Source organism: Rosa rugosa, chromosome 3, assembly GCF_958449725.1.
Source record: "Rosa rugosa chromosome 3, drRosRugo1.1, whole genome shotgun sequence".
NCBI lineage: Eukaryota > Viridiplantae > Streptophyta > Magnoliopsida > Rosales > Rosaceae > Rosa > Rosa rugosa.
This window is the reverse complement of record NC_084822.1, coordinates 37,161,580-37,183,463: the sequence shown is the minus strand read 5'-3', so window position 1 is coordinate 37,183,463 and position 21,884 is coordinate 37,161,580. Positions and strand designations below refer to the sequence as shown.

Sequence of the window (21,884 nt, the reverse complement as noted above, 5' to 3'; positions counted from 1 at the left end):
AGGCTGTGACAATTCTTATTCTTTAGCCCTTTCAGCGAACTCCATATTTGTGGCTCGTCACTCTTAAGACTGGGAAGGCTGCTGTAGTTAATCAGTTCTAAAAGAGAACGATTGCTTTTCAAAGAAGCAGAAGCCAGAAATATGACATTTTCTCCCTTGCCTGGAGAAAATGGAATTGAGTGATCTATCCGAGTTGAAACATGTGTGGAATCAAAAGAACATTCTGGCATTTCAAAAACTTAAAAAAGCTCCAAATTGAGAGCTGTTCCAGATTGAGATATGTGTACCCATTGTTCATAATTAAAGGTCTAGTGAACTAGAATTCATGTGTATGTGTTCCCATTGTTCACCAGACCCACATTTTCACTAAAAAGGTGTGAGCATGGTTAAAGAGTAAATTTTGTACTGCCCACTAATAGAAGCGTGGACCTAGACTTTACTACTTGACTTGCTTTAGTTGAGTGGTGAAGAGCAAGAGTAGACTTGGAATGATAAGATCACTGTTGATCATCTCTCTACTCCTGCCTCCAGAAATTTCTGCATTTCTCATCTCTGATCAACAACCAAGCAACTCGAACGGGAAAGGTACGCGTTAGTTGCCATTTCCAATTGAGTTCCCCGCAATTCTGTTGTCTTTCTTTCTTTTGCTCGAATATTTTGCTGAAGCTTAGTTAGATTTGTTTTCCTTTCTTGTCTTTGGTCTTCCTTCTTCATCCTACAAGCCCCCAGAAAAAAAAAATGAAAGAAAAAAAAATACTGCTTTCATTTGTCCACCCTCTCTCCCCTTTGCTTCCTAGTTATTGAAATTGTTCTGTGAATCTTTAGTAATAAAAGAAGTAAAAAAAAAAAAAAAATGCTGGCTTTCGTTTCTAGTTCCTTCCTTTCTTTCTTGGCCCTCCCTCTTGTTGCTTATTGATTTCATCACTTCAATTATTTGTGAATCTGAATTCACTCAGTTTCAGAGCACGCACCAGAAGAACAAAAAAGAATCGTCCTTTCTTCGAGTCCTTGTCTTTTCAGTATTCCTTCGTTCAATCCATTTGCTATCCTTCTTAGTCATCATCAAAAGCAAAACAGAGTAGACAAATGGTAGAAATATGTATTTCAGTTGTGGCAAAATTAGCAGAGTACACAGTCGCTCCTGTTCTGCGACCGCTTGGTTATCTGATTAACTACAAGAGCAATGTTGAAGATCTCACCGAGAAGGTTAGAACTTTGACCGCCAGAAGAGATGGGGTACAAGGACTTGTAGATGCAGCGAAGAGGAACTTGGAGGGTATTCGTCCCGAAGTTGAGCTCTGGTTGGAGCGAGTAGACCAAACCATTCAAGAAAAGGAGACATGTTTTGAGGAAGGAAGAGTAGCCGAGGCAACAACATGCTGCAGCTCCAATGGGTGGTGTCCAAATCTGAAGGTCTGTCATTCCTTGAGTAGGAAAGCAAAGAAGATGGCTCCAAGGGTTGATGACCTCCTTACAGATGGAAATTTCACTGCAATATCATGTCCTGCTCCTCCGCGGAAGATTGATTATCCAGCCATACCATATTTTGATGATTCCACTGAGGCACCGGCGAAGCCACATGAAGGGGCCAGCTCCTCCTCAGGAACATCCCATCCTGCTAAACCACCTGCACCTATGGATCTCTCTGAGCGTCTGCAATATAGGTTGCCTTATACAAAGGATCTCTTGACGGCTCTGCAAGATGACAAGATCAGCATGATCGGCATTTCTGGGACAATCAGAGTGATAGATACAGTAACAACTAAAGAGTTCATGAAAAGAATGAAACAGAAAAAGCTCTTTAAAGAGGTTGCGATGGCAGTTGTGTCCCAGGGTCCAGACTTGAAACGAATACAAGGTGAAATTGCAGAAATGCTCGACCTGAAATTGGAGAATGGGAGTTTGGTTGAACGGGCAGAGAGGCTACGTGCTGTTTTACAGGCATCCGATTCTAAGAGGATTCTTGTAATACTGACTGATATCGGTGAAATACCTGATTTGGAAGCAATTGGAATTTCTCGTGTTGATATCAAGAAAAGCTGCAAGATCATGTTGATTTCACAACTATCAAATGTGTTTGGTGAAATGGGGACTCAGAGCAATTTCAAATTGTTATCACAATCCACTCACAGAGCAAGACCTGTTGAGTTTGAATCAAGAATTTCAGTCATCAGAGATGTAATGGATGCTCTGACAGATGATGAATCCAACCCCATTGTAATCTGTGGCATGGGGGGAATTGGCAAAACAACCTTGGTGATGGAAATTGCTGCAAAAGCGAGTGAAGTAGATCTATTTGATGATGTTGCAATTGCAGAGTTTACTCAAGAACCCGACTTGATCAAAATCCAAGGTAAAATTGCTAATGCTCTAGGTCTGGAACTTAAAGCAGAGGATGATAGAGCAGCCAAGTTACGAGAAAGATTATCAATGGGTATCAAAAAGGTCCTTGTAATATTGGACAATGTTTGGGGACAACTAGATCTGTGGGAACTAGGAATTCCAAAAAGTTGCAAACTTCTGGTATCATCACGGAATCAAGATATCTTTAAAGAGATGAAAACCAAAAAGAACTTCCTCATTGGTAGTTTGCTAAAACATGATGCCTGGAGTTTGTTTAAGAAGGTAGCAGGATGTTCCATTGAATCCGATTCCGAGCTGCGTCCTATAGCAGAGCAGGTTCTGGATGAATGTGATGGCTTACCGGTTGCAATTTCTACTGTTGGAAGGGCACTACAAGATGAAAAAATTCCAGTATGGAGAAATGCACTTAGACAGCTAAGAATGGCTTGCCCAAAAGATGTTCCAGGAGTTATAGAGCGTGTGTACGGAAAAATAGAGTTCAGTTATGAATGTCTACCAAGCGAGGAAGCCAAATCATGTTTTTTGCTGTGTTGCATATTTCCAGAAAGTACAGAGTTTCCAATTGAATTCTTGGTTATGTTTGCGATTGGGCTTGGACTTTTTAAAGACATTGATTCAATATCTGGAGCAAGGGATTACGTAATAACAGTGGTTGAAACACTCAAATGTCGTTCTTTGTTGTTAGACGGCGATGAGAAGGATGGTTTTAGAATGCATGATGTGGTGCGTGACGTAGCCGTGTATATTAAAGAAACAGAGAATGGTTTTGTATTATCTGTATATTCAATCAACGAATGGCTCTGCCAATATATACAAGAGTTACAATAACAATCCTAACTTGTAGGAGTCATTCTAGGAAACAATCCTAAGTGACAGTCAATACAAGATTACATCGAATCAACTAGAATCTTCACTCTTAATACTCCCCCTCAAGTTGGAGTGGATGTTAATCACTCCTAACTTGCTTAACAATGTCAGAAATTGATTCGAGTTCAATGGCTTTGTAAAGATGTCTGCTGGCTGCTCTTGGGTCTTAACATACTGTGTCTTGATCATTCCCCTTTGCACCTTCTCTCTCACCACATGACAATCAATCTCAATATGCTTTGTTCTCTCATGAAATACTGGATTAGAAGCTATGTGAATTGCTGCTTTGTTGTCACAATATAAGCTCACTGGTCGTACTTGTCTAACATTCAAATCACGTAAAATATATAGCAACCATGTTACCTCGCAGCAAGTTGTTGCCATAGAGCGATACTCGGCTTCAGCGCTTGAACGAGAGACCGTGCTTTGCTTCTTTGTCTTCCATGAAATTGGAGCATTTCCGAGAAATATGCAATATCCTGTAGTTGATCTTCTTGTATCCTTACATCTTGCCCAATCCGCATCACAATATGCCGTTAGTTCCAAAGACCCACTAGAGGGCAAAAGAATGCCTTGTCCAGGAGTGTGTTTAAGATACCGTAATACCCTATAAGCTGCCTCCAAGTGAGGCTCTCGTGGCTTGTCCATGAATTGACTAAGAGTGTGTACTGCATAAACCAAGTCAGGCCTTGTGATAGTGAGGTAGATGAGACGTCCAACTAACCTTCTGTACCTTGATGCATCTTGTAGTAATTTTCCATCACCTTGCGTGAGACATATGTTCTGTTCAATGGGAAAACGCGAAGACTTGGCTCCTAGAAACCCCGTATCCTCCAAAATCTCTAAGGCGTATTTTCGTTGACTTAACACAATGCCTTGCTTTGATCGTGCCACCTCTAATCCAAGGAAGAACTTTAATTTACCCATATCCTTTAACTTGAATTGACTTGACAAGAAGGCTTTAGTCTTTGTGATATCATCCAAACTATTTCCCGCCAGAATTACATCATCCACGTAGACTAAGAGAGCGGTAAAGATGCCACCATGGTTGCGAACGAATAAAGAATAATCTGACCAGGACTGTCGAAATCCGGCAGCCTTGAGAGCTGCTGAAAGCTTCAAAAACCATTGCCTAGAGGCTTGTTTTAGGCCATATAACGACTTGTGTAGCTTGCAGACAACTTGTTTCTCCCCCTTTCGTTCGAATCCGGGTGGCAATTGCATATAAACATCCTCATGAAGATCACCGTGCAGAAAAGCATTGTTGACATCCAATTGATGGAGATGCCAATTTTGTAGAGCAGCCAAACTTAATAAAACACGCACGGTTGTAAGCTTGGCAACAGGAGCAAATGTCTCGCGGTAATCGAGTCCCTCAACTTGGCTATAACCCTTGGCCACTAGGCGCGCCTTATATCGTTCGATGGTTCCATCTGGATGGTACTTGATTTTGTATACCCATTTACATCCGATGGGTTGTTTGTGTGCCGGGGGAGACACCAAACTCCAGGTTTTGTTGGCTTGTAATGCTTCTATTTCCAACCGCATCGCCTCTCTCCATTTAGGATCTTGTACGGCCTGTGAGAAAGAGGATGGTTCTCGGTGCAAGCTAATATTAGCAGTAAAGACCCGATGAGGTGTAGAAAGATGGGAATAAGACAACACATTGGAGAGACTGTGAGCCATACCAGGATGGACGACCTCGGCCGGAGAAGATGAAGGGACTGTGCGAGATGGGAGGGCCGCCTCAACATGAAAGTCGCGTAGTGCCGTGGGAACTTTGGTGGCGCGAATGGAGCGTCGAACTGGTGGCAGAGAGGTTGGCGGATGTGAGGCCGAGATTGTGGGTGAAGGTGAATGTTCTGTGGCAGGAGGAGATGAGTGATGAGAAGAGTTAGGAGAAGAAGGTGGATCGTGAGAATTATCAGCGGAAGAGGTAGGAGAAAAGTTAGGAGACGGTAAAGGTAAGGAGGTTGGGGTGTTGTGATGGTGTTGTGATGGAGCAGAAGTGGGAGGTGACGTGATCTGTGGAGAAAGTATAGGAGTGGAATCTTGAGGAGAGATTATAGGAGTGGAGTCTTGAGGAGAGATTATAGGAGTGGAATCGAAATCAAAGGAGAGAGATTTCGAAGGGATAGGATAAGGAAAGGAATCATGGTTGTTTTTATGCTTGTCGACAATGTGTTTATATGGAAAGATAGTCTCAAAGAAATCGACATCTCGGGAAAAAAGAATCTGTTGTGTGGAAATGTCATATACCTTATATCCTTTCTTCCCATTTGGATATCCGAGAAAGATACACTCAACTGACCTTGGATCAAATTTAGACGGACGAGATGGGTGCGTGGATACGAAGCATTGACAGCCAAAAACCCTAAGGTGAGAGTAGCTAGGTTGATGACCAAAGAGTTTTTCGAATGGGCTTTGTCCTTGAAGGTTAGGAGTTGGGGTTCGATTAATTAAATAAGTGGCGGTTAAGATAGCATCCCCCCAAAAAGGCTTGGTCAAATGTGATTGGAAAAGAAGTGCTCTAGCAACATTGAGTAAATGACGGTGTTTGCGCTCAGCCACACCATTTTGCTGTGGTGTGTTGATGCAACTCGTCTGATGAACGATGCCCCGTGAAGAATAGAAAACGGGAATATTAAACTCAGCACCATTATCACTCCTAACCATCTTAACATGCTTAGAAAACTGTGTTTCTACAAAAAGGACAAAATTGATGAGTAAAGATCGAGCTTCAGACTTACGTTGCATCAGATAGACCCAAGTACTACGTGAATAATCATCAACTATAGTAAAAAAATACTTAGCACCAGAATAAGTGGGAACGTTATAGCCACCCCAAATGTCAGCATGGATCAAATCAAAGCTTGAATGACTACGATTAACACTTAATGGAAAAGGTTTGCGAGTTAACTTCGCGAGAGGACAAATAGAACATGAGTTGGTGTCACAAGACTTATTCGAAAGAAAAGGAAATAAAGAAGATGCTTTAGCAGACGGGTGACCGAGACGTTGATGCCACAAGCTATTGGATTCAATGTGAACTGCATTACACGTTGCTTTCCCTGGAAGATTGAGGCGGTAGAGTCCCTCATGTTCAGTTCCCGTCCCAATCATCTTCCCCGATCGTAGGTCCTGTATGAAGCAAAATTGTCTTAGAAAGATGGTGATATAAAACGAATCAAATCCCAGTTTGCTAATTGATATGAGATTGAGATAAAATTGCGGAACACATAGCACATTATGAAGGACAAATTGAGGCGAAAAAGTGATAGTGCCTATGTGTGTGACACGAACTGAAGTCCCATCTGGTAACTTCACCCATCGATTAGGGACCATTTTGTAGGAGGAGAGGAGTTCAGGACTACACACAATATGATCAGTGGCACCACTATCTAAGATCCAAAAAGGCCTAGTGCTATTTTGTGAAAGTTGATGGACTTTACCCGATAACTCTTCATAGTTTTGTATATTACCAACCAAATTTGCAGAGGATGATTGTGATTGGGCCATGAGCTTGTTGAGGAAGAGTTGACATTCTTGTTTTGTGAGAGGAAAGCCATCATTGTGTCCCTCTGAGGCGTCCTGCCCTCCGACGAGGTTCGCCTTGGGCTGTTGCAACCTTCCATTCGCAATATCGTTCTTCCGTTTACGGCAATACGCTTGTGAATGGCCTTTCAAGTTGCAGTAGGAACATATGATGTGAGCTCTGCAGTATTTGGTACTGTGGTTAGTCATATCACACTTCTCACAATACCTGCCTCCCCCTTCGGATCGACGAAAATCACTTGCTCCTTCAGGTCGTCGATCACGATTCCCTCTCTTGACAGAGTTGATGGAGGAGTCGACGACTTCCCTGTCTATAACAGTTGATTCTCGGCCCAGACCTTTGATGGAGAAAGCAGCAGATTCTGGTACTGCAGTGGCTTTGTCTGCCGCAACCTGTGACTGTTTCTCATGCCGATGTACAATAGCATACGCCTTACTCAAGCTTGGTAGGGGATCCATACCTATTATGTTTCCACGAGTTTGTTCAAAGCTTTCATTCAAACCCATAAGAAACTTCATTGTCTTCTGTGCCTCCATGAACTTATTAATCTCTACCGCTGCGTCACAGGTGCATGAAGGAAAAGAACATAGGACGTCTTTCTCATCCCACATCCCTTTCAAGTCCGTGTAGTAGGCCGTGACGGAACGACTTCCCTGCTCACAGTTGTGTATGTTGCCTTCAATTCGAAACAAAGCAACGGAATTTGTTTGATCGAAGCGATCTTTTAGTTCCAGCCATATAGTTCGAGCCTCCTTACGGTGGATCACAGATTTGGACATGTTCTTTGTCATAGACGAGATGAGCCAATTCTTTACGAGAGTATTGCATCTGTCCCATTGAAGAGCTTCTTCTTCGTTGATTTGTGGCCTTTTAAGAGTTCCATTGACAAATCCAGCTTTGTTCTTGATTTCGAGTGCCATCATAATCGAAGGGGCCCATATTGAGTAATTGTCCTCCGCCAAAGGCTCAGAAACCAACATGACTCCTGGTTGGTCTGAGTGGTGGATAAAGAGTGGATGAGTAGAGTTCTCCCATGGTACTGCAGCCCTGGAAGTTTCTGAACCCTTCACGAGTTGTTGTGGGGATTTAGATTCTTCGTCGCCAGCCATGAGGATTGTTTGAGAAAGTTTTCAAGGTCTCAAGAGCGTTGCTTTGATACCATAAAGAAACAGAGAATGGTTTTGTATTATCTGTATATTCAATCAACGAATGGCTCTGCCAATATATACAAGAGTTACAATAACAATCCTAACTTGTAGGAGTCATTCTAGGAAACAATCCTAAGTGACAGTCAATACAAGATTACATCGAATCAACTAGAATCTTCACTCTTAATATATATAGCCTCCAAAGAGTTAGCACAAAAGAAGAGTGATAAGCTTGAAAGGAGATTTATGGCAAGAGGAGGAGTGGAATTGAACGATTGGCTCAAGAGCAGTTCACTGAGAGCCGATATGAGTACTACTGAGCTTTTAGTGTTGGGACCCACAGATAGAATTGAACTGGAGCTGCCAGCCACAATTTTCGATGGAATGGAAAATCTCAAGGTTTTAATGATCTGGCGTTCAATCCTCCCATCCCTTTCACTTCCGAAGAATCTTCAAACACTCATTCTAGCGGATTGCCGTCTCAATATTGATGTCATTGGAGAGCTACGGTCACTCATGATACTCTTTTTGCCTGAATGTGACGACGTCAAACAGTTGCCTGATACATTCAAAAATTTATCTAATCTGAGGGTTTTACAGTTGACAGGATGTACAGAGCTTAAAGTAATCTCACCAGGTGTTCTGTCGAGTTTATCTCGTCTAGAAGAATTGTACATGGGGAATAGCTTTAAAGATTGGGTGGTTGAGAAACTGGGCTCAACAGAAACAATCAATTGGATCTCTCAATTGGAGGTTGATGCCCAACCAGAAGAAGAATCAGACGAATCAGAAGAACCAGAAGAATCTGAGGTGGACATATGGAAGAAACTCAACAGGTTGGCGATTGAGAAACTAGCCTTAACAACAGAAACAACAACTGATCTGATCGCTCGACTGGAGGTTGAGGAAAAAAGTGAACCAGATGAGCTCAACAACCTTGGAGATCTGTTCGCAGAGTATGTTCGAGGTTTATGGAGAAACTACGACCATCTCACAAGGTGGGCCAACTCTATGGACTGGAGTGTTGGATTACTTTCAGAGCTGCTTTCCTTGTCCCGTTTGACTGCTTTAGAAGTGGTTTTACCCCCAATTGACATTCTGCGAACCAGTAAGCTATTTCATAAGCTTGAAAGATTTAAGATCTCTATTGGATGGGATAAGCCTTATCAAGACTTGGAGGACTTAGAGGGTAACTACTTGAGAGTACATGATCTTGATGCAAGCTCTCTTGCGGATACTGGACTCAGTTTGTTGTTAAAGAAAACTAACAAGCTCGAGTTGAAAATGAAGAATTTGACCGACCCTCTCAATGTCTTAGATGTAAACTGCTGTGCAAACTTGGAGTCACTTACCCTCAAAGACTGTGATTCTTTGGAATATCTGATTGACATGACTCTTAAGCAAGATACTCCACGAAGCGTCTTTCCTGTCTTGAATTATCTGAAAATCGATGGAGCAAGAAGGCTGAAAGAGATTTTTCATGGTGACCTGCCACTGGGGTCGCTTCAGAAACTAGAAAGGCTAACTTTACAGGATTGCCAGTCATTGGAAGCAATTTTTGCCTTGGAAGGATCGGAACATCATGTCAAAGAGATCAACTTCCCTAGTTTGACAAAGTTGGAACTTAAAGGTCTCCCGAGCTTCACTTTCCAGTCATTGGATGTAAACTGTTGTGCAAACTTGGAGTCGCTTACCCTCAAAGACTGTGATTCTCTGGAATATCTGATCGACATGACTCTTAAGCAAGATACTCCACGAAGCGTCTTTCCTGTCTTGAATTATCTGGAAATCGATGGAGCAAGGAGGCTGAAAGAGATTTTTCATGGTGACCTGCCACTGGGGTCGCTTCAGAAACTAGAAAGGCTAACTTTATGGGATTGCCAATCATTGGAAGCAATCTTTGCCTTGGAAGGATCGGGACATCATGTCAAAGAGATCAACTTCCTTAGTTTGACAAAGTTGGAACTTAAAGGTCTCCCGAGCTTCACTTGCCTGTCATTGGATGTAAACTGCTATGCAAACTTGGTGTCGCTTACCCTCAAAGACTGTGATTCTCTGGAATATCTGATTGACATGACTCTTAAGCAAGATACTCAACGAAGCGTCTTTCCTGTCTTGAATTATCTGGAAATCGATGGAGCAAGGAGGCTGAAAGAGATTTTTCATGGTGACCTGCCACTTGGATCGCTTCAGAAACTAGAAAGGCTAACTTTACAGGATTGCCAGTCATTGGAAGCAATTTTTGCCTTGGAAGGATCGGGACATCATGTCAAAGAGATCAACTTCCGTAGTCTGATAGAGTTGACACTTATAGGTCTACCAAGCTTCACTAGAATGAGCAAAAGTACTTGTAAGGGGATGGAAAGGCAACTGGAAGGCAGCAGTCTCTATCCCAATAGTTTGGCCGTTGAACATTCACTTTTCTCTGACCCCAAGGTATTTTTCCTTTTAGAAAAGTTGTACTTTGTCACATCTTTGGAAGTAAATTTCCATCTTTTACTTTTTCAAATTACTAATTACAATTTGACTATCTACTACTAAGGTTATGTCATTGTTTTTTTTTTACCAAGGTTGGATGAAAGAAGAATTTGAATAAGCATATATAAAGGCTTAATTGAAGTCCAAAAAGAATAATATCGATATAAAAATGAAGGGTTTTTGTCCATTTACCCCATTTATAGGGATTTTTTTCCCACTAACCCCATTAAGTTTTTTTAATTATCTCTTACCCAATACACTCTAAGGGAGTCTTCCCTAATACCCCATTAAGATTTTTTTTTTGTTTTTAATTTTTTTTTAATACCATTCTACCCCTAACCCCTTTGTTACTTAGAGAGAGAGAGAGAAAATGGAAGAGAGAGAAACCATAGGAGACTTCGCCGGAGCCCGTCACCGGCCGCCGGAATCCGATCACCGGTAGCCGGATTCCGGTCACCGGTAGCCGGAATCCGGCCAACTTTCGCCTGATTCCGGTCAACTTTCGCCGCCCACCGGATTTTGCTGAAAATCTCACCGGAAAGGTTTTTTTGCCCCCAATAGACATCTATTCCTCTCCAATAGACGACTATCAGCCATGTATTGCCCCCCAATAGACGTGTATTGGGGGGCAATAGAGGTTTATGAAACCTCGCCGGAAGTCTCCAAAGAGGTTGTTGTAGATCTCATATGGGGTCGGAGAGGTTTGTTGCCATCTGAATAAACCTGTATTGCTCCCCAATAGACGTCTATTGCCCCCCAATAGACGTCTATTGCCCCCCAATATAACTTTCGATCGCCGGAATTCTGCCCCCAATAGACGTCTCTCTCTATTTCCTTCTCGGATTTATGCCCAAAGTTTACAAAAAGAAAAAAAAAAAAAAAAAAAAAAGAAGAAGAAGTTGATTTCGGCACCCAGAGAAATGCTCTGGGCACCCACGCAGCAGCTGGACCAAATCACTCGAGTCTGGTCCTGGTCCGGCAGATAGTCCGGCGGAGGTGGAAGCTGGCCACGAACACCTTCTCCTGGTCGCCGGCGATGAGATCTCCCACCACATGAAGGCAAGTGCATCTGGACAGGTCGATGTCGCCGAAGCCTTGAAGATCCGGTGCGACGGTCCGTAGCCGAGCGAGGCCACAGTTTGGTTTTGGTGCCTCCATGCCAGATCTCCGGGAAGCCGTGCCGGTGACAACGTCGTCGATGAAGGGCGACGGGGGGAGAGAGAGAACGCCGAGAGAGAGAGAGAGAGAGAGAGAGAGAGAGAGAGAGGAGAGAGAGAGAGAGAATATCGTGCCTGCAGAGACCGCCGGTGACAACGTCGTCGATGAAGGGCGACCGGGGGAGAGAGAGAGAGAATATCGTGCTTGAGAGGAGAGACAGTGTGGCATGTCAGTAATTTATTAATTAGGCTGAGGGCAATTTTGTCTTTTTATTTTAAATTGGGTAAGTGGGATTAAAAATCTGTTGCTGGGGTAAGTGGGATAATTTTTGTTCATTTTGGTGCTTTTAGTCAAGGACCCAAAAATGAATATGTGTCAATTAAGTTTCACACTTGCACAAGTTACCTGGAGAGTATGCTAAAATAAATGGTCACAAAATTCCCTACCCAGCCTCAATTGTTTATAGCAAAATAAACCAACCAGCTAGTATTTTATAGGACCCAAAAAAGGAATTCCCAAATATATATGTATTGTTGTTGCTGTGATGTAAAACTATAAGAACAAATGGTTGGACAACGTAAGCGAGCAAGTAATTTTTGGGAGATAGTACTATATTAACAGATCTCAATGTATTTGCAGGTTGTCTTTCCAGTCTTGAGACTCCTGGAAGTTAAAGGCCTGGGCAACTTGAAAGAGATATGGAATAGCCGACTTTCACCCAACTCCTTCTCTGAATTAAGAAGGCTCACTGTCGAGGATTGTGACAAACTATTGCATTTGGTACCAACACAAATGCGAAATAGATTGCAGAGATTGGAGTACATATGGGTAAAGAACTGTTCTTCACTGGAAGAGATTTTTGAAGTCGGAAGATTGACCGTCAATGAAGGGAATGCTTCAATTTCTCAGTCAGACAAAATAGATTCAAATATTTCCCAATCTGATCAAGGGATGCAAATAAATGATATCATGGATTTCAAACAATCTTGTCAAGGCTTTCAGAATTTAACTGAACTATATGTTAGATCTTGTGGCAGTTTGAGATACCTGCTCGCTCCTTCGATTGCCAGAGGTCTTATCAAGCTCCGGATTCTAGAGATAAGCTCTTGCGAGAAGATCGAAGCAATAGTCGCAGCAGATGAGGGTGAAGAAACAGAGGATGAAAGCATGCTCCCTCAGCTTTTTGATTTGTCTCTTGGGGATCTACCGCATCTTGGAAGCTTTTCGCAAGGCAAATATACTTTTGACTGGCCACTAGTGCAATGGATCGAAATTAACGATTGCATCAAAATGAACAACTTTTGTTCAGGATCCCTCAGCATCTCAAGGGAAGTGAGCCTATATGTCTCTGATTCTGGTGAGAATCTTGAGCAGGAGCTGAATGATAGCAAGAAAGAAAGCTGATCAGGTATGCAATTGCAATTCTACTGCTGTACATTCCTATCATATGTGTTTTGACCGAGCATCAGGATAAATGTGTAATCTGTTTCAATGTGAATCAAATTTTGCAGATCTGGACGCAGTGCATTTCTGCTCGTGGAGAAGTTAATCTAGGAGTGGCTTGGTACAAGTCGGTTGGGATGTTCTTTATGTCTGCCGCATTTTCCGCTCGAGCTCACTTCAGCCTGGGGAGCGGTGGCGACAGACACTCGTTTAATCTAGTTGTGTGATGAGTAGAAAAGATAAGAAAAAAACGACTGTTCTTGTAGTTTGAATCCTTGTGTGTATTTCAGATTTTTTGTAGTCTTCTCTCACCCTGATAATTTGGGTGAGAGAAGAGTGATATTTGTGTGATGATTAAAAAAGAAAAAAAGTGTGTTAGTTATCTGTAATTGATATTGAGAGTTTTGGCCCATTCTTGTGATCTTGTCTGTAATTTGGATTTCTTATCTTCTTGTGAATTTGGAAACAACAACAAGTAGTTGTGTTGTAATCTTTTCCTACTTCTTTTGTTTTAGTGATTTGGAAGTACTTAAGTAGCTAATGGAGGAATAATACTGGTAATATGAAACTGCTCAAACATTTATTAACACAAAAATTGCATTTCATAAAAATCCTACTATATGAAGATTTAACTATTCTTTTTCTTTTCTTGTAATAAAATAAGGTAGGCTGTTATTTGTCGACACCACTCTCAAGTAGAAAATAGGCAAACTTGAGTAGAAAATCTTTACCCCCATACCAATCTTTCTGGTCACAGTTGCTGTGGACAAAATAGTCTTGTAGAAGATAATTGGTATCAACTTTGATATGAAAATAGTGGGTAACTAGGCATCAACCCCTGCGCGATGTTGCGGGTAACTACAACAATTAGCCAAAATATAAAATCAAACATAAAAACATGATACTTAAATTTAGCCTTTTAGAGATGCTCATTGACACGATCATTTATCGAAAGAGTATGTGGACTCTTTTCGCATTCTTTTGGTTTTTCCCCAATCTTTCAACAGATAACATTGCCCAGCTACTAATTCACCCTGCCTTGTCAATACTGTTATCTTCAAGGTTCAATGAAATTCACCTTGCCCGTGCAATTTCATTTTTAAATCTTTGACAGTAGACCATGTGGAGAAACTTCACAACTGTGACAGAGACCATGATAGCGATCATCCACTTCTCCTGTCCATCATCCATTTCTGGTCGGGATTGTAGCCAATGAAGGATACAGAAGTAAGATACGTATGACCGAACTACTGAATATATAGAATAACAGAACTTAGCAATCCAGTTTTTAACTCTTATGATTTGCTAATTCAGGTGATACAATAACAGTGAAAATTTATGGATATGCCTCCACAGAAATCTTTTCAATATGCCAAATTGGAACCCTCTAAGAAGCCAGTTAAAAGGGAGCATATCAGCAATACATTCCACAAAACCAACCGAATCAGAGTCCGAAATCTAGAGATCGTTCGGCTCCAATTTTCAGGTTGGAGTAGGGAAAACAAATGGATCGCTTACCTTTGAGATCAGTTCTCAAGCAGACTCGAGCAATATTTGCAGTCCAAGAGTTGCCATAATAGATGCAAAGACAATGTCACCCTGCACGAGCAAGCATAATTAGTACAGAATCTGGAGATATACAAAGAACAAAAACAGAGCTGACAAACAGTAATTCATTATGAACAATGTGGACACAACTTTGCATGTCCAACACAATATGTTGATTGTTGCCAGCCAAATGAACTCATTCCTAGTTGCTCAAAACTAAAATATAGTCTTCGCTCAACCAATGCTATCTCTCTATTATCTCATCAACTGTTGTAAGAAAGAATCTAACTATTTTCAAAATCGTTCTAGTTAGCAAAATTGATAATGCCTTACCACTGGTTACAAAGAGCAGGAAATTTGCTACATTTTATATATCTCAATCTTAGCTAGCTGCTTCATTTCATCCCGAAATTTATTCAAAATAGGGCAGATTTAAAAACAATATAAACTTAAAGAAAAAAACATATGTGTTTTAATTGAGAAATTAGAACTCCAAGATGTCCCATGTTATGAGAAACAATGACAGTAAGGGCCTTTTTCAATAACCACTTTTTTTTTTTTTGAAAGGTTCAATAACCACTTTGATACACTTAGGTTTGGTTTCTAGAGGCTTTATGTCAAATAATTATAAATACTGGTGAAAAAAGGGTCAAACCCCATGCCTACAAAGTAAAGCACTGTTATTCATTTGCGATGCTCAAATTTGTAATGGCACGATTATGTATGCAATAAAGCATAGATTGGCATAGTCATCCAATACAAAAATTCGGAGGTATCAAGAACCATCAACTAAGGTTAATATATATCACACCTTAAGCAGCAAAAACCTACTACTATCAAACACATAATTTCAGTTGATAACACTGATACAAAGTACCTCATTGAGGCGTTCAGCATCCCTCATCTTTTCCAACGTCCAATGATCAAGTAACACCCTATTTTCAGGGTTTAAAGTATCACCTCCACTGTAAGTCCCTCAGCCTGGATTGTGGGGAATCCAATAAACCACAAAAAACCCTGTCAATTTTATTTTACGCAGGGACTCGATAATCCTATTCTCAATCTGATATCAGATCAGCCGATGCATATTAATAGAGTAGCGGCATACCCTTGTTTTTGCATGACTGAAAGATGCTTCAACACCAAATCACAGCATTGATATAAGAAATAATTACAACTACTGCAAATGAAACCTGCAATAAGAACCCTCAGAATCAATACAGGGATTTATTATATCAAACATGCATCACTGCAGCATTAATTTGAAAAACCTTTTAAGAGTTGTGCTAGAACCCAAAGGCCACAGTGAATAAAGACAACAAAACCCAGGAATCTCAATACCTGATTTCTAACTGTAACGAAAAACCAATTCACCAAATACCCATTTCCCATAATCAAAAGCAATGAATCAGAGATAGACAGAAGAATCATGGTATACACTTACAAAAAGAAAAATCTTTTTTTTTTTTTTATCTCACAACCCAAGAGATTTTCAATTAAAAGTTCAAGTTCCAGGCCAAAGAGAAAAGATGCACACAAAAATTCATAAAATACAAATGAGTAGCATTGCGGTCTGTGTTTGTAAAAACAATCAGCAGGTTGTGAATGGAGAATGCTATTCAAATAGAACTCATGCAGCTAAAATTGAGACTCTAGAGCTGTTCAAATAGATTAATATACTTGAATTTTGGACCATGAAACAGCAACAGAGAAGTCATGTTTGGTAAGCAGTTATTTTAAGTATAAACATAAACAGCAACAAAGAGTTGTTGGTCTAGCGGTCAGGCCCTTGGTTTGCTCCCAAGTGGTCTGGGGTTCGACCCTCTCCCAAGGTACCCACCTAGCAATTGCTAGAGTTTCCAGTTCCCCAAATGTTGTGGGGTCAGGCGGGGGACCTAGGGAATAGTCGGGTCAAAAGACTCGGATACCCTAGTCTCAAAAAAAAAAAAAAAAAAAAAAAGTATAAACATAAACAGAATAAGAGGAACTGGTCACAGGTTCAAGAAAATGCAAAAGGGTCATGGTTATTTGTTATTGGAGTTGTCATAGATTCGAAGTACCATTGCTAATCAAAGTACCTGAAACCAAGACCGCACCCAATAGCTTTGTGCAGAGCTCTGCTATTCATATATATATAGATACACACACACACACACACACATGTATATATAACATAGTAGTTGCAACTGCGCACATGCAAAAGGGGGAAAAAATAGAAGAGAGGTTCTGTTCAAAAGTGAAATTAAAAGAGTGGAAGATAAACATAGTTGATAGTTATAGAACTTATAGATAAGCAATCAAATTTTGTTTCTATCTATATCTTTAAGCTTTAGTAGTTAAAGCAAACACGTTCATACTATGTATTGAGCAAACCCTGTACACCATCAGAACTCTGAAGCATTCGCTGAGTTAACTAAACCTACTATTGCTTTAACATCTCCTATAATCTAAACAATAATGGGAAATCTATGTATTATGTATGTCAGAAATGAAAGAACTCCCATATATCAAACACATAAGCTTTGAGTCTAGCCACACTGAAAAAATCAAATCCATTTTGAAAATAGGCTTTCCTATTACATCAGAAAGAATTTGTCCACCCCCCCCAAAAAAATCTGTTCACTCACATAAAGAGCTATCTTAGGCAAGGAGTTCTGAAAACACATTCCTAATTTCCAATAATACGACCTAAAATGATACTCCAGTACACTAAGCCGTGTTCAAGCTATTGCATTTCCAGGATTCCCTTCATAGTATGCATAGAGGAAAATACAATTTTGTCGATATACAATAGGTTTATAGTTACATACTACAACAACTATAATTGAAAGGATGGAGAATCAGTGAATCACATGTCTGTAATTCCATACAATCACAGAATAACATGGAATTGCTGTAGTCTGTAACCATTATAGTTACAGACAACAGCAACTATAAACCCAAATAATTCAAAGGATGGAGAATCTGAGAAAAAGTAAATGGAAAGTATTAGAAGCTATGCTTGAGTAGCATGCCATCAAACTACTGCATGATAGCATATATAATACCTCCAGCGGCTCAATTTCTGTAGCAAAGAAGAGGAACAATCATCTCTGTCTCACCTAAAGAATAACATAAAAGGCATTAAATTGAGTGAGTTAGATTTCAGAAAACACTGGAAATGACAGAATTTAGCAAAAACTGAAACAGATTAAGAAAAATTATTGGTTGCACATTCCTCAGTCAATTTCTTTTGATACTATGCTCATCCTCCCTGAAAATCCATAAGCTTCAAAATGAATAACAATCTCAACAACGCCTGCATTACTCAAACCCAAAATCAGTGACATGCACAGATTGAGAATGACTTTAAAGAAATTCTTTGAAAAAAAGCTACTGCACCTGGGAAAACGAATACAACCTCTGCGTATGTCACCCTCTATCAATCCACCTCTTCAACTCTCTTTCTGCCAGGCAAACAACGTCTCTCTTTCAGCTCCTGTCTCTTCTGCTCAGCAGAGAAAGGGCGACCCGCCATCACTCAAAGTAATTAGGTGGTGGCTCAACAGATCAACAGGTGGCAAGGGTAATGAGCAAACTATGGGAAAAGCAGCAGGGCAAATTACTATTCATAAGGAGTTAGAGGTTTAAAATAGGTAACTAGGCAACTCGCCCACTCGATGCTGCGGGGTTATGTTTTTTTTTCCTGAATTCATGTTTATAACCTAATGTGAGATGGTAATTCATTCATAATCTCTTTGAACCTCTCATCAGCCAATATATTCTTAAAATGTCAATGACTTTACATAGCTGAGATCAAATTCTAAAATGCTGTAAAATCAAATCCAAACGTAATACTCTCATATTCCGAATTATCTCATTACAACCATAGTCAGAAAAGGATACTTGAAGTTTCCCATTGATTTTGCAACACCTGCAACTACCGGAGCAGCGAATTCCTCCACCCATTCTAGCCTGCATGTAATTCAACGTCAAATGCAGAATGGCTAAAATAAGTCTGACAATATCTCAAAGGGGCTAAGGTTGGGAACAAAGAACGAGGGAACATAATTTGAGCTTACCATAATGAATACCATGTCTGACCCATATAGTGCTTCTTCTATGATTCTAGGCTTTCTTTGACAGCATTCACACCAATGTCTGGCATGGGTTTCTTCCAGCACCAAGACCCCTGGTAAGCTCTTGACCAATTTTTAAACGGTTCTCAGGAAAGACAGGCGAGATTCTCATGGCTTGAACATATTCCTTCCAATTGTCCATTAACTATACAATTTCCCTTCTCTCCAGTGATATATGAAGCAGAATGCTTTCCATTAGCAGTTCCATATTCCCCCAAAACCCAGCAAATGACCTGTAATCACAACTAAACGTTAATATATCAACAATATTCTTTCATAAACTTCTACATAAAAGAAAAATAGGATGAAGAGAATTGAGAGGACAGAGTGTACCTGACGAAATACAGACTGAAGCTTTGGCTCTTTGGCTCTCCAATTATGCGCAAATACGACTCCACCTACATAGAAAAATCTTCATTGCCACACCAAAAAAAAAAAGGGCAAGCAAATGGTCTAGAAGACAGGGAAGAAGAAACTAAAGCATCAATTTTGTAAATATTCCAGTCTTTTAAGTTATAGAGATAGCAGCCAAAAGGGAGTGAAGTAATTACAGAATTAAATCTCACAGCAAAATTTACAAAAATTTAGACATATGAAATTTCCAACCCATATTCATCATAATCAATAAACATGGCCGCAGTAGATATCCAACATATACACACATCAACTGATTCAATTCAATATTGAATTTCGAAGAACCACCACAACCAAACTACTTGACTAATCATCAAGAAATTGAAAAAAGAAAATCAAAATTCAACCAATTAGGAAAATCAAGATTCAATTTTGGAGAACCTCACTATCAATTACCAAGAAATTCAATTAGTCGTCACCAGAGCTGGAAGATGCGCAACCCAGAATCTCCCTCTTCTCTCTATCTACCAAACAGCGAGAAGACCTCTCTCTGGCTTTCTTTCTCCATATCCACTATGTTTCCTTTACATTCACTCTGCAAGCCACGCAACCAAGCCATGCAGGGTTAGGTAGGGGCAAAACAGTTGAAGAGACTAGAAATTAGAGGCAAAATCGATTTTTTCTTACATAAATGAAAAACTAGGAATAAGTATTGTCCTTGTTATTTAGTTGTTATACGAGAAATTCGGTTTCTAATCGATTTTTAATTTCTTAAACAAACGTTATTTAGGAGGTTGCGAAAATTGACTTTTTATATATTCGGAATTTGGGAAAACTTCCTTCATGAAAGTTGTAGAGCTCGTCGATACGATCTCGTGCATATATGGAATGCAATATTCGGAGTTCGTATGAATTTATTAAGAATTTTTAAAATCTGGAAATTTTCTATAAATAGCAAAAAAAAAAGGGGAAATGATCATTTACCCATTTTTAGCTTAACAATTGCCCACTTGCACAACGAAGAGTTTAAAAACCCCATTTACCCAAAACACTCTAAGGGATTATTTCCCCTTTACCCAATTAATTCTTTTTTAATTCTTTTTATTTATTTTTGGGACTTTTTTGCCCTCTCCTTCTTTCTCACTTAGAGAGAGAAGTCATCCTCCACCTTGCTAAGCTCCGGTGACCAGTGGCAGCCGCCGACTCCGGTGACTAGTGGCCGGCCTCGGACTCCGGTGGCCGGAATCCGGCGACCGGTCCCTACTAATACCAGTAACCATATTATTGCCCCCCAGTAATCATATTATTGCCTCCCAAAAATCATGTTATTGCCTCCAATAATCATGTTATTGCCGTCCAGTGAATTGTATGAACTCCCAAAACCAAAATGAATACACTACAGACACAATTGATCAATTTATAACCATTTCTGTCAAGGCTCCCAATAATCATATTAGTGCCTCCCAATAATCATATTATTGCCCCCCAATACAAAGTCCAATGTCTCTACTGCCTCCCAATAGACCACCAAAAATGCACCATTTTGTAGGATTCACTGATAATTTGACCTTAATACACAGAAAACAACAGGTAACTTATCAAAACACCACACTATAGTGATCCATGTCCCTCGTATCAAAGTCTACTGGGGGCCAATAATGTGTCTACTGCCCCCCAGTAGACCATCAAACAAACCCCACAGTTACATTGCAATCTCAGGATACCAAAAAAAAAAAAAAAAAGTGCTCTGGGCACCCACGTCTAAAGCTGATCGTGATTTCTCGCCGGTGCTGATGTAAGAGAGAGATAGGTGTTTGGCTCCAATTTTGTTGCAGCTGGTCAACAGTCTCTTTTCTTGCGTGGGCGTGCCAGCACCGTCGGGTGCGGTCGTCGGGGGTGTCCCTTGACCTGACTTCTTTCAAACGACTGTGGACGAGGAGAGCACCAACCTCGTCGTGGGATTCTTTATGCCTCGTGGTGAGGACTTTTGCTAATCTTCTGCGTCACCAAATCGATACTCGACGTCGTAGATCGAGCAGAGCGAAAATCACCGGGAAGTGGGGAGAACTTGCTAAAGCGTGACTTTAGCTTCGCTGGGTTGCGAGGGCGTTACCCTTGCTTGGCTAGTTCCGTAACCGTTGTGGTCGCGGTACTACAATCGGCTCCTGAGGAGACTAGGACCGAAGTACGTTGACAGAGGGTTTGGTGGCACTGATAGTCATCTCTTGAGGAGACTAGGACTTAGAGTGTGATCACCTATAAGAGAAAGAGAAGGAAAGGAGTTGCTCTTAGAGAGGTTTGCTCTAGAGAGAACTTAGATCATCTTAGAGATGTTTTGATGTATGAATCAGTGAATTGTTCTATGTTGTAGCCTCTATTTATAGGCTACCAAGCAACACTATTTGGCATTTAAACAAATCATAATGGAGCACTTAATGGGATCATGATGGAGCACTTATGAGTTTATGGAGCACTTATGAGTTTATGGAATTGTTAGGTTCAAGCACTTAAACACTAATGGAATGTTAGGTTTAAGCACTTACTGCACCAATTTTGCTGCAGCTATATCTCCACCAAGCATTCAGATTTTGACCATGACTTCTTCATATGAAATGATCCACCATGAATGTAGATTGTTGTGGTAAAATTTCAGAATTTATTTCCATGTGGTTGGGCCGGAAATGCTGCTGGACCTCTTACAGGTCCAGTTTTCCAGTTTTGCTTCTGCAGAAAATTGGACTGATTATTTGAAGGCCTTCCACTCAAAGCTAGCTCTGGCACTCTTCATAAGAAATGATTCTTGGGCTGTCTAGAATGGATCTGCAGAGTTTCAGCTCATTTCGAATTCAT

General features: G+C 40.5%; 2 protein-coding genes and 1 long non-coding RNA gene across 3 annotated transcripts; 2 read left to right on the top strand and 1 right to left on the bottom strand.

The window, feature by feature from the left end:
* The first annotated feature begins 752 nt into the window (after positions 1-752).
* Positions 753-3,192, top strand: LOC133737675 (disease resistance protein SUMM2-like). Its single transcript, XM_062165185.1, has one exon. The coding sequence runs from the start codon at positions 1,087-1,089 to the stop codon at positions 3,190-3,192; it is 2,106 nt and encodes a 701-aa protein (XP_062021169.1). The 5' UTR covers positions 753-1,086.
* Positions 3,193-12,163: 8,971 nt separating this feature from the next.
* Positions 12,164-13,416, top strand: LOC133741431 (uncharacterized). Its single transcript, XM_062169327.1, has 2 exons — positions 12,164-12,979; positions 13,083-13,416. Exon 1 carries the CDS (start codon positions 12,199-12,201, stop codon positions 12,973-12,975), a length of 777 nt encoding a protein of 258 aa, XP_062025311.1. The 5' UTR covers positions 12,164-12,198; the 3' UTR covers positions 12,976-12,979; positions 13,083-13,416.
* An 837-nt stretch (positions 13,417-14,253) lies between these two features.
* LOC133738361 (uncharacterized) lies at positions 14,254-19,660 on the bottom strand. The gene is made up of 7 exons (XR_009860087.1): positions 19,491-19,660; positions 19,014-19,078; positions 18,624-18,913; positions 17,944-18,516; positions 17,610-17,860; positions 15,671-15,755; positions 14,254-15,543 (listed from the first exon to the last, which is right to left on the bottom strand). It is a non-coding gene; the product is annotated as an uncharacterized LOC133738361 (long non-coding RNA).
* Positions 19,661-21,884: the final 2,224 nt, after the last annotated feature.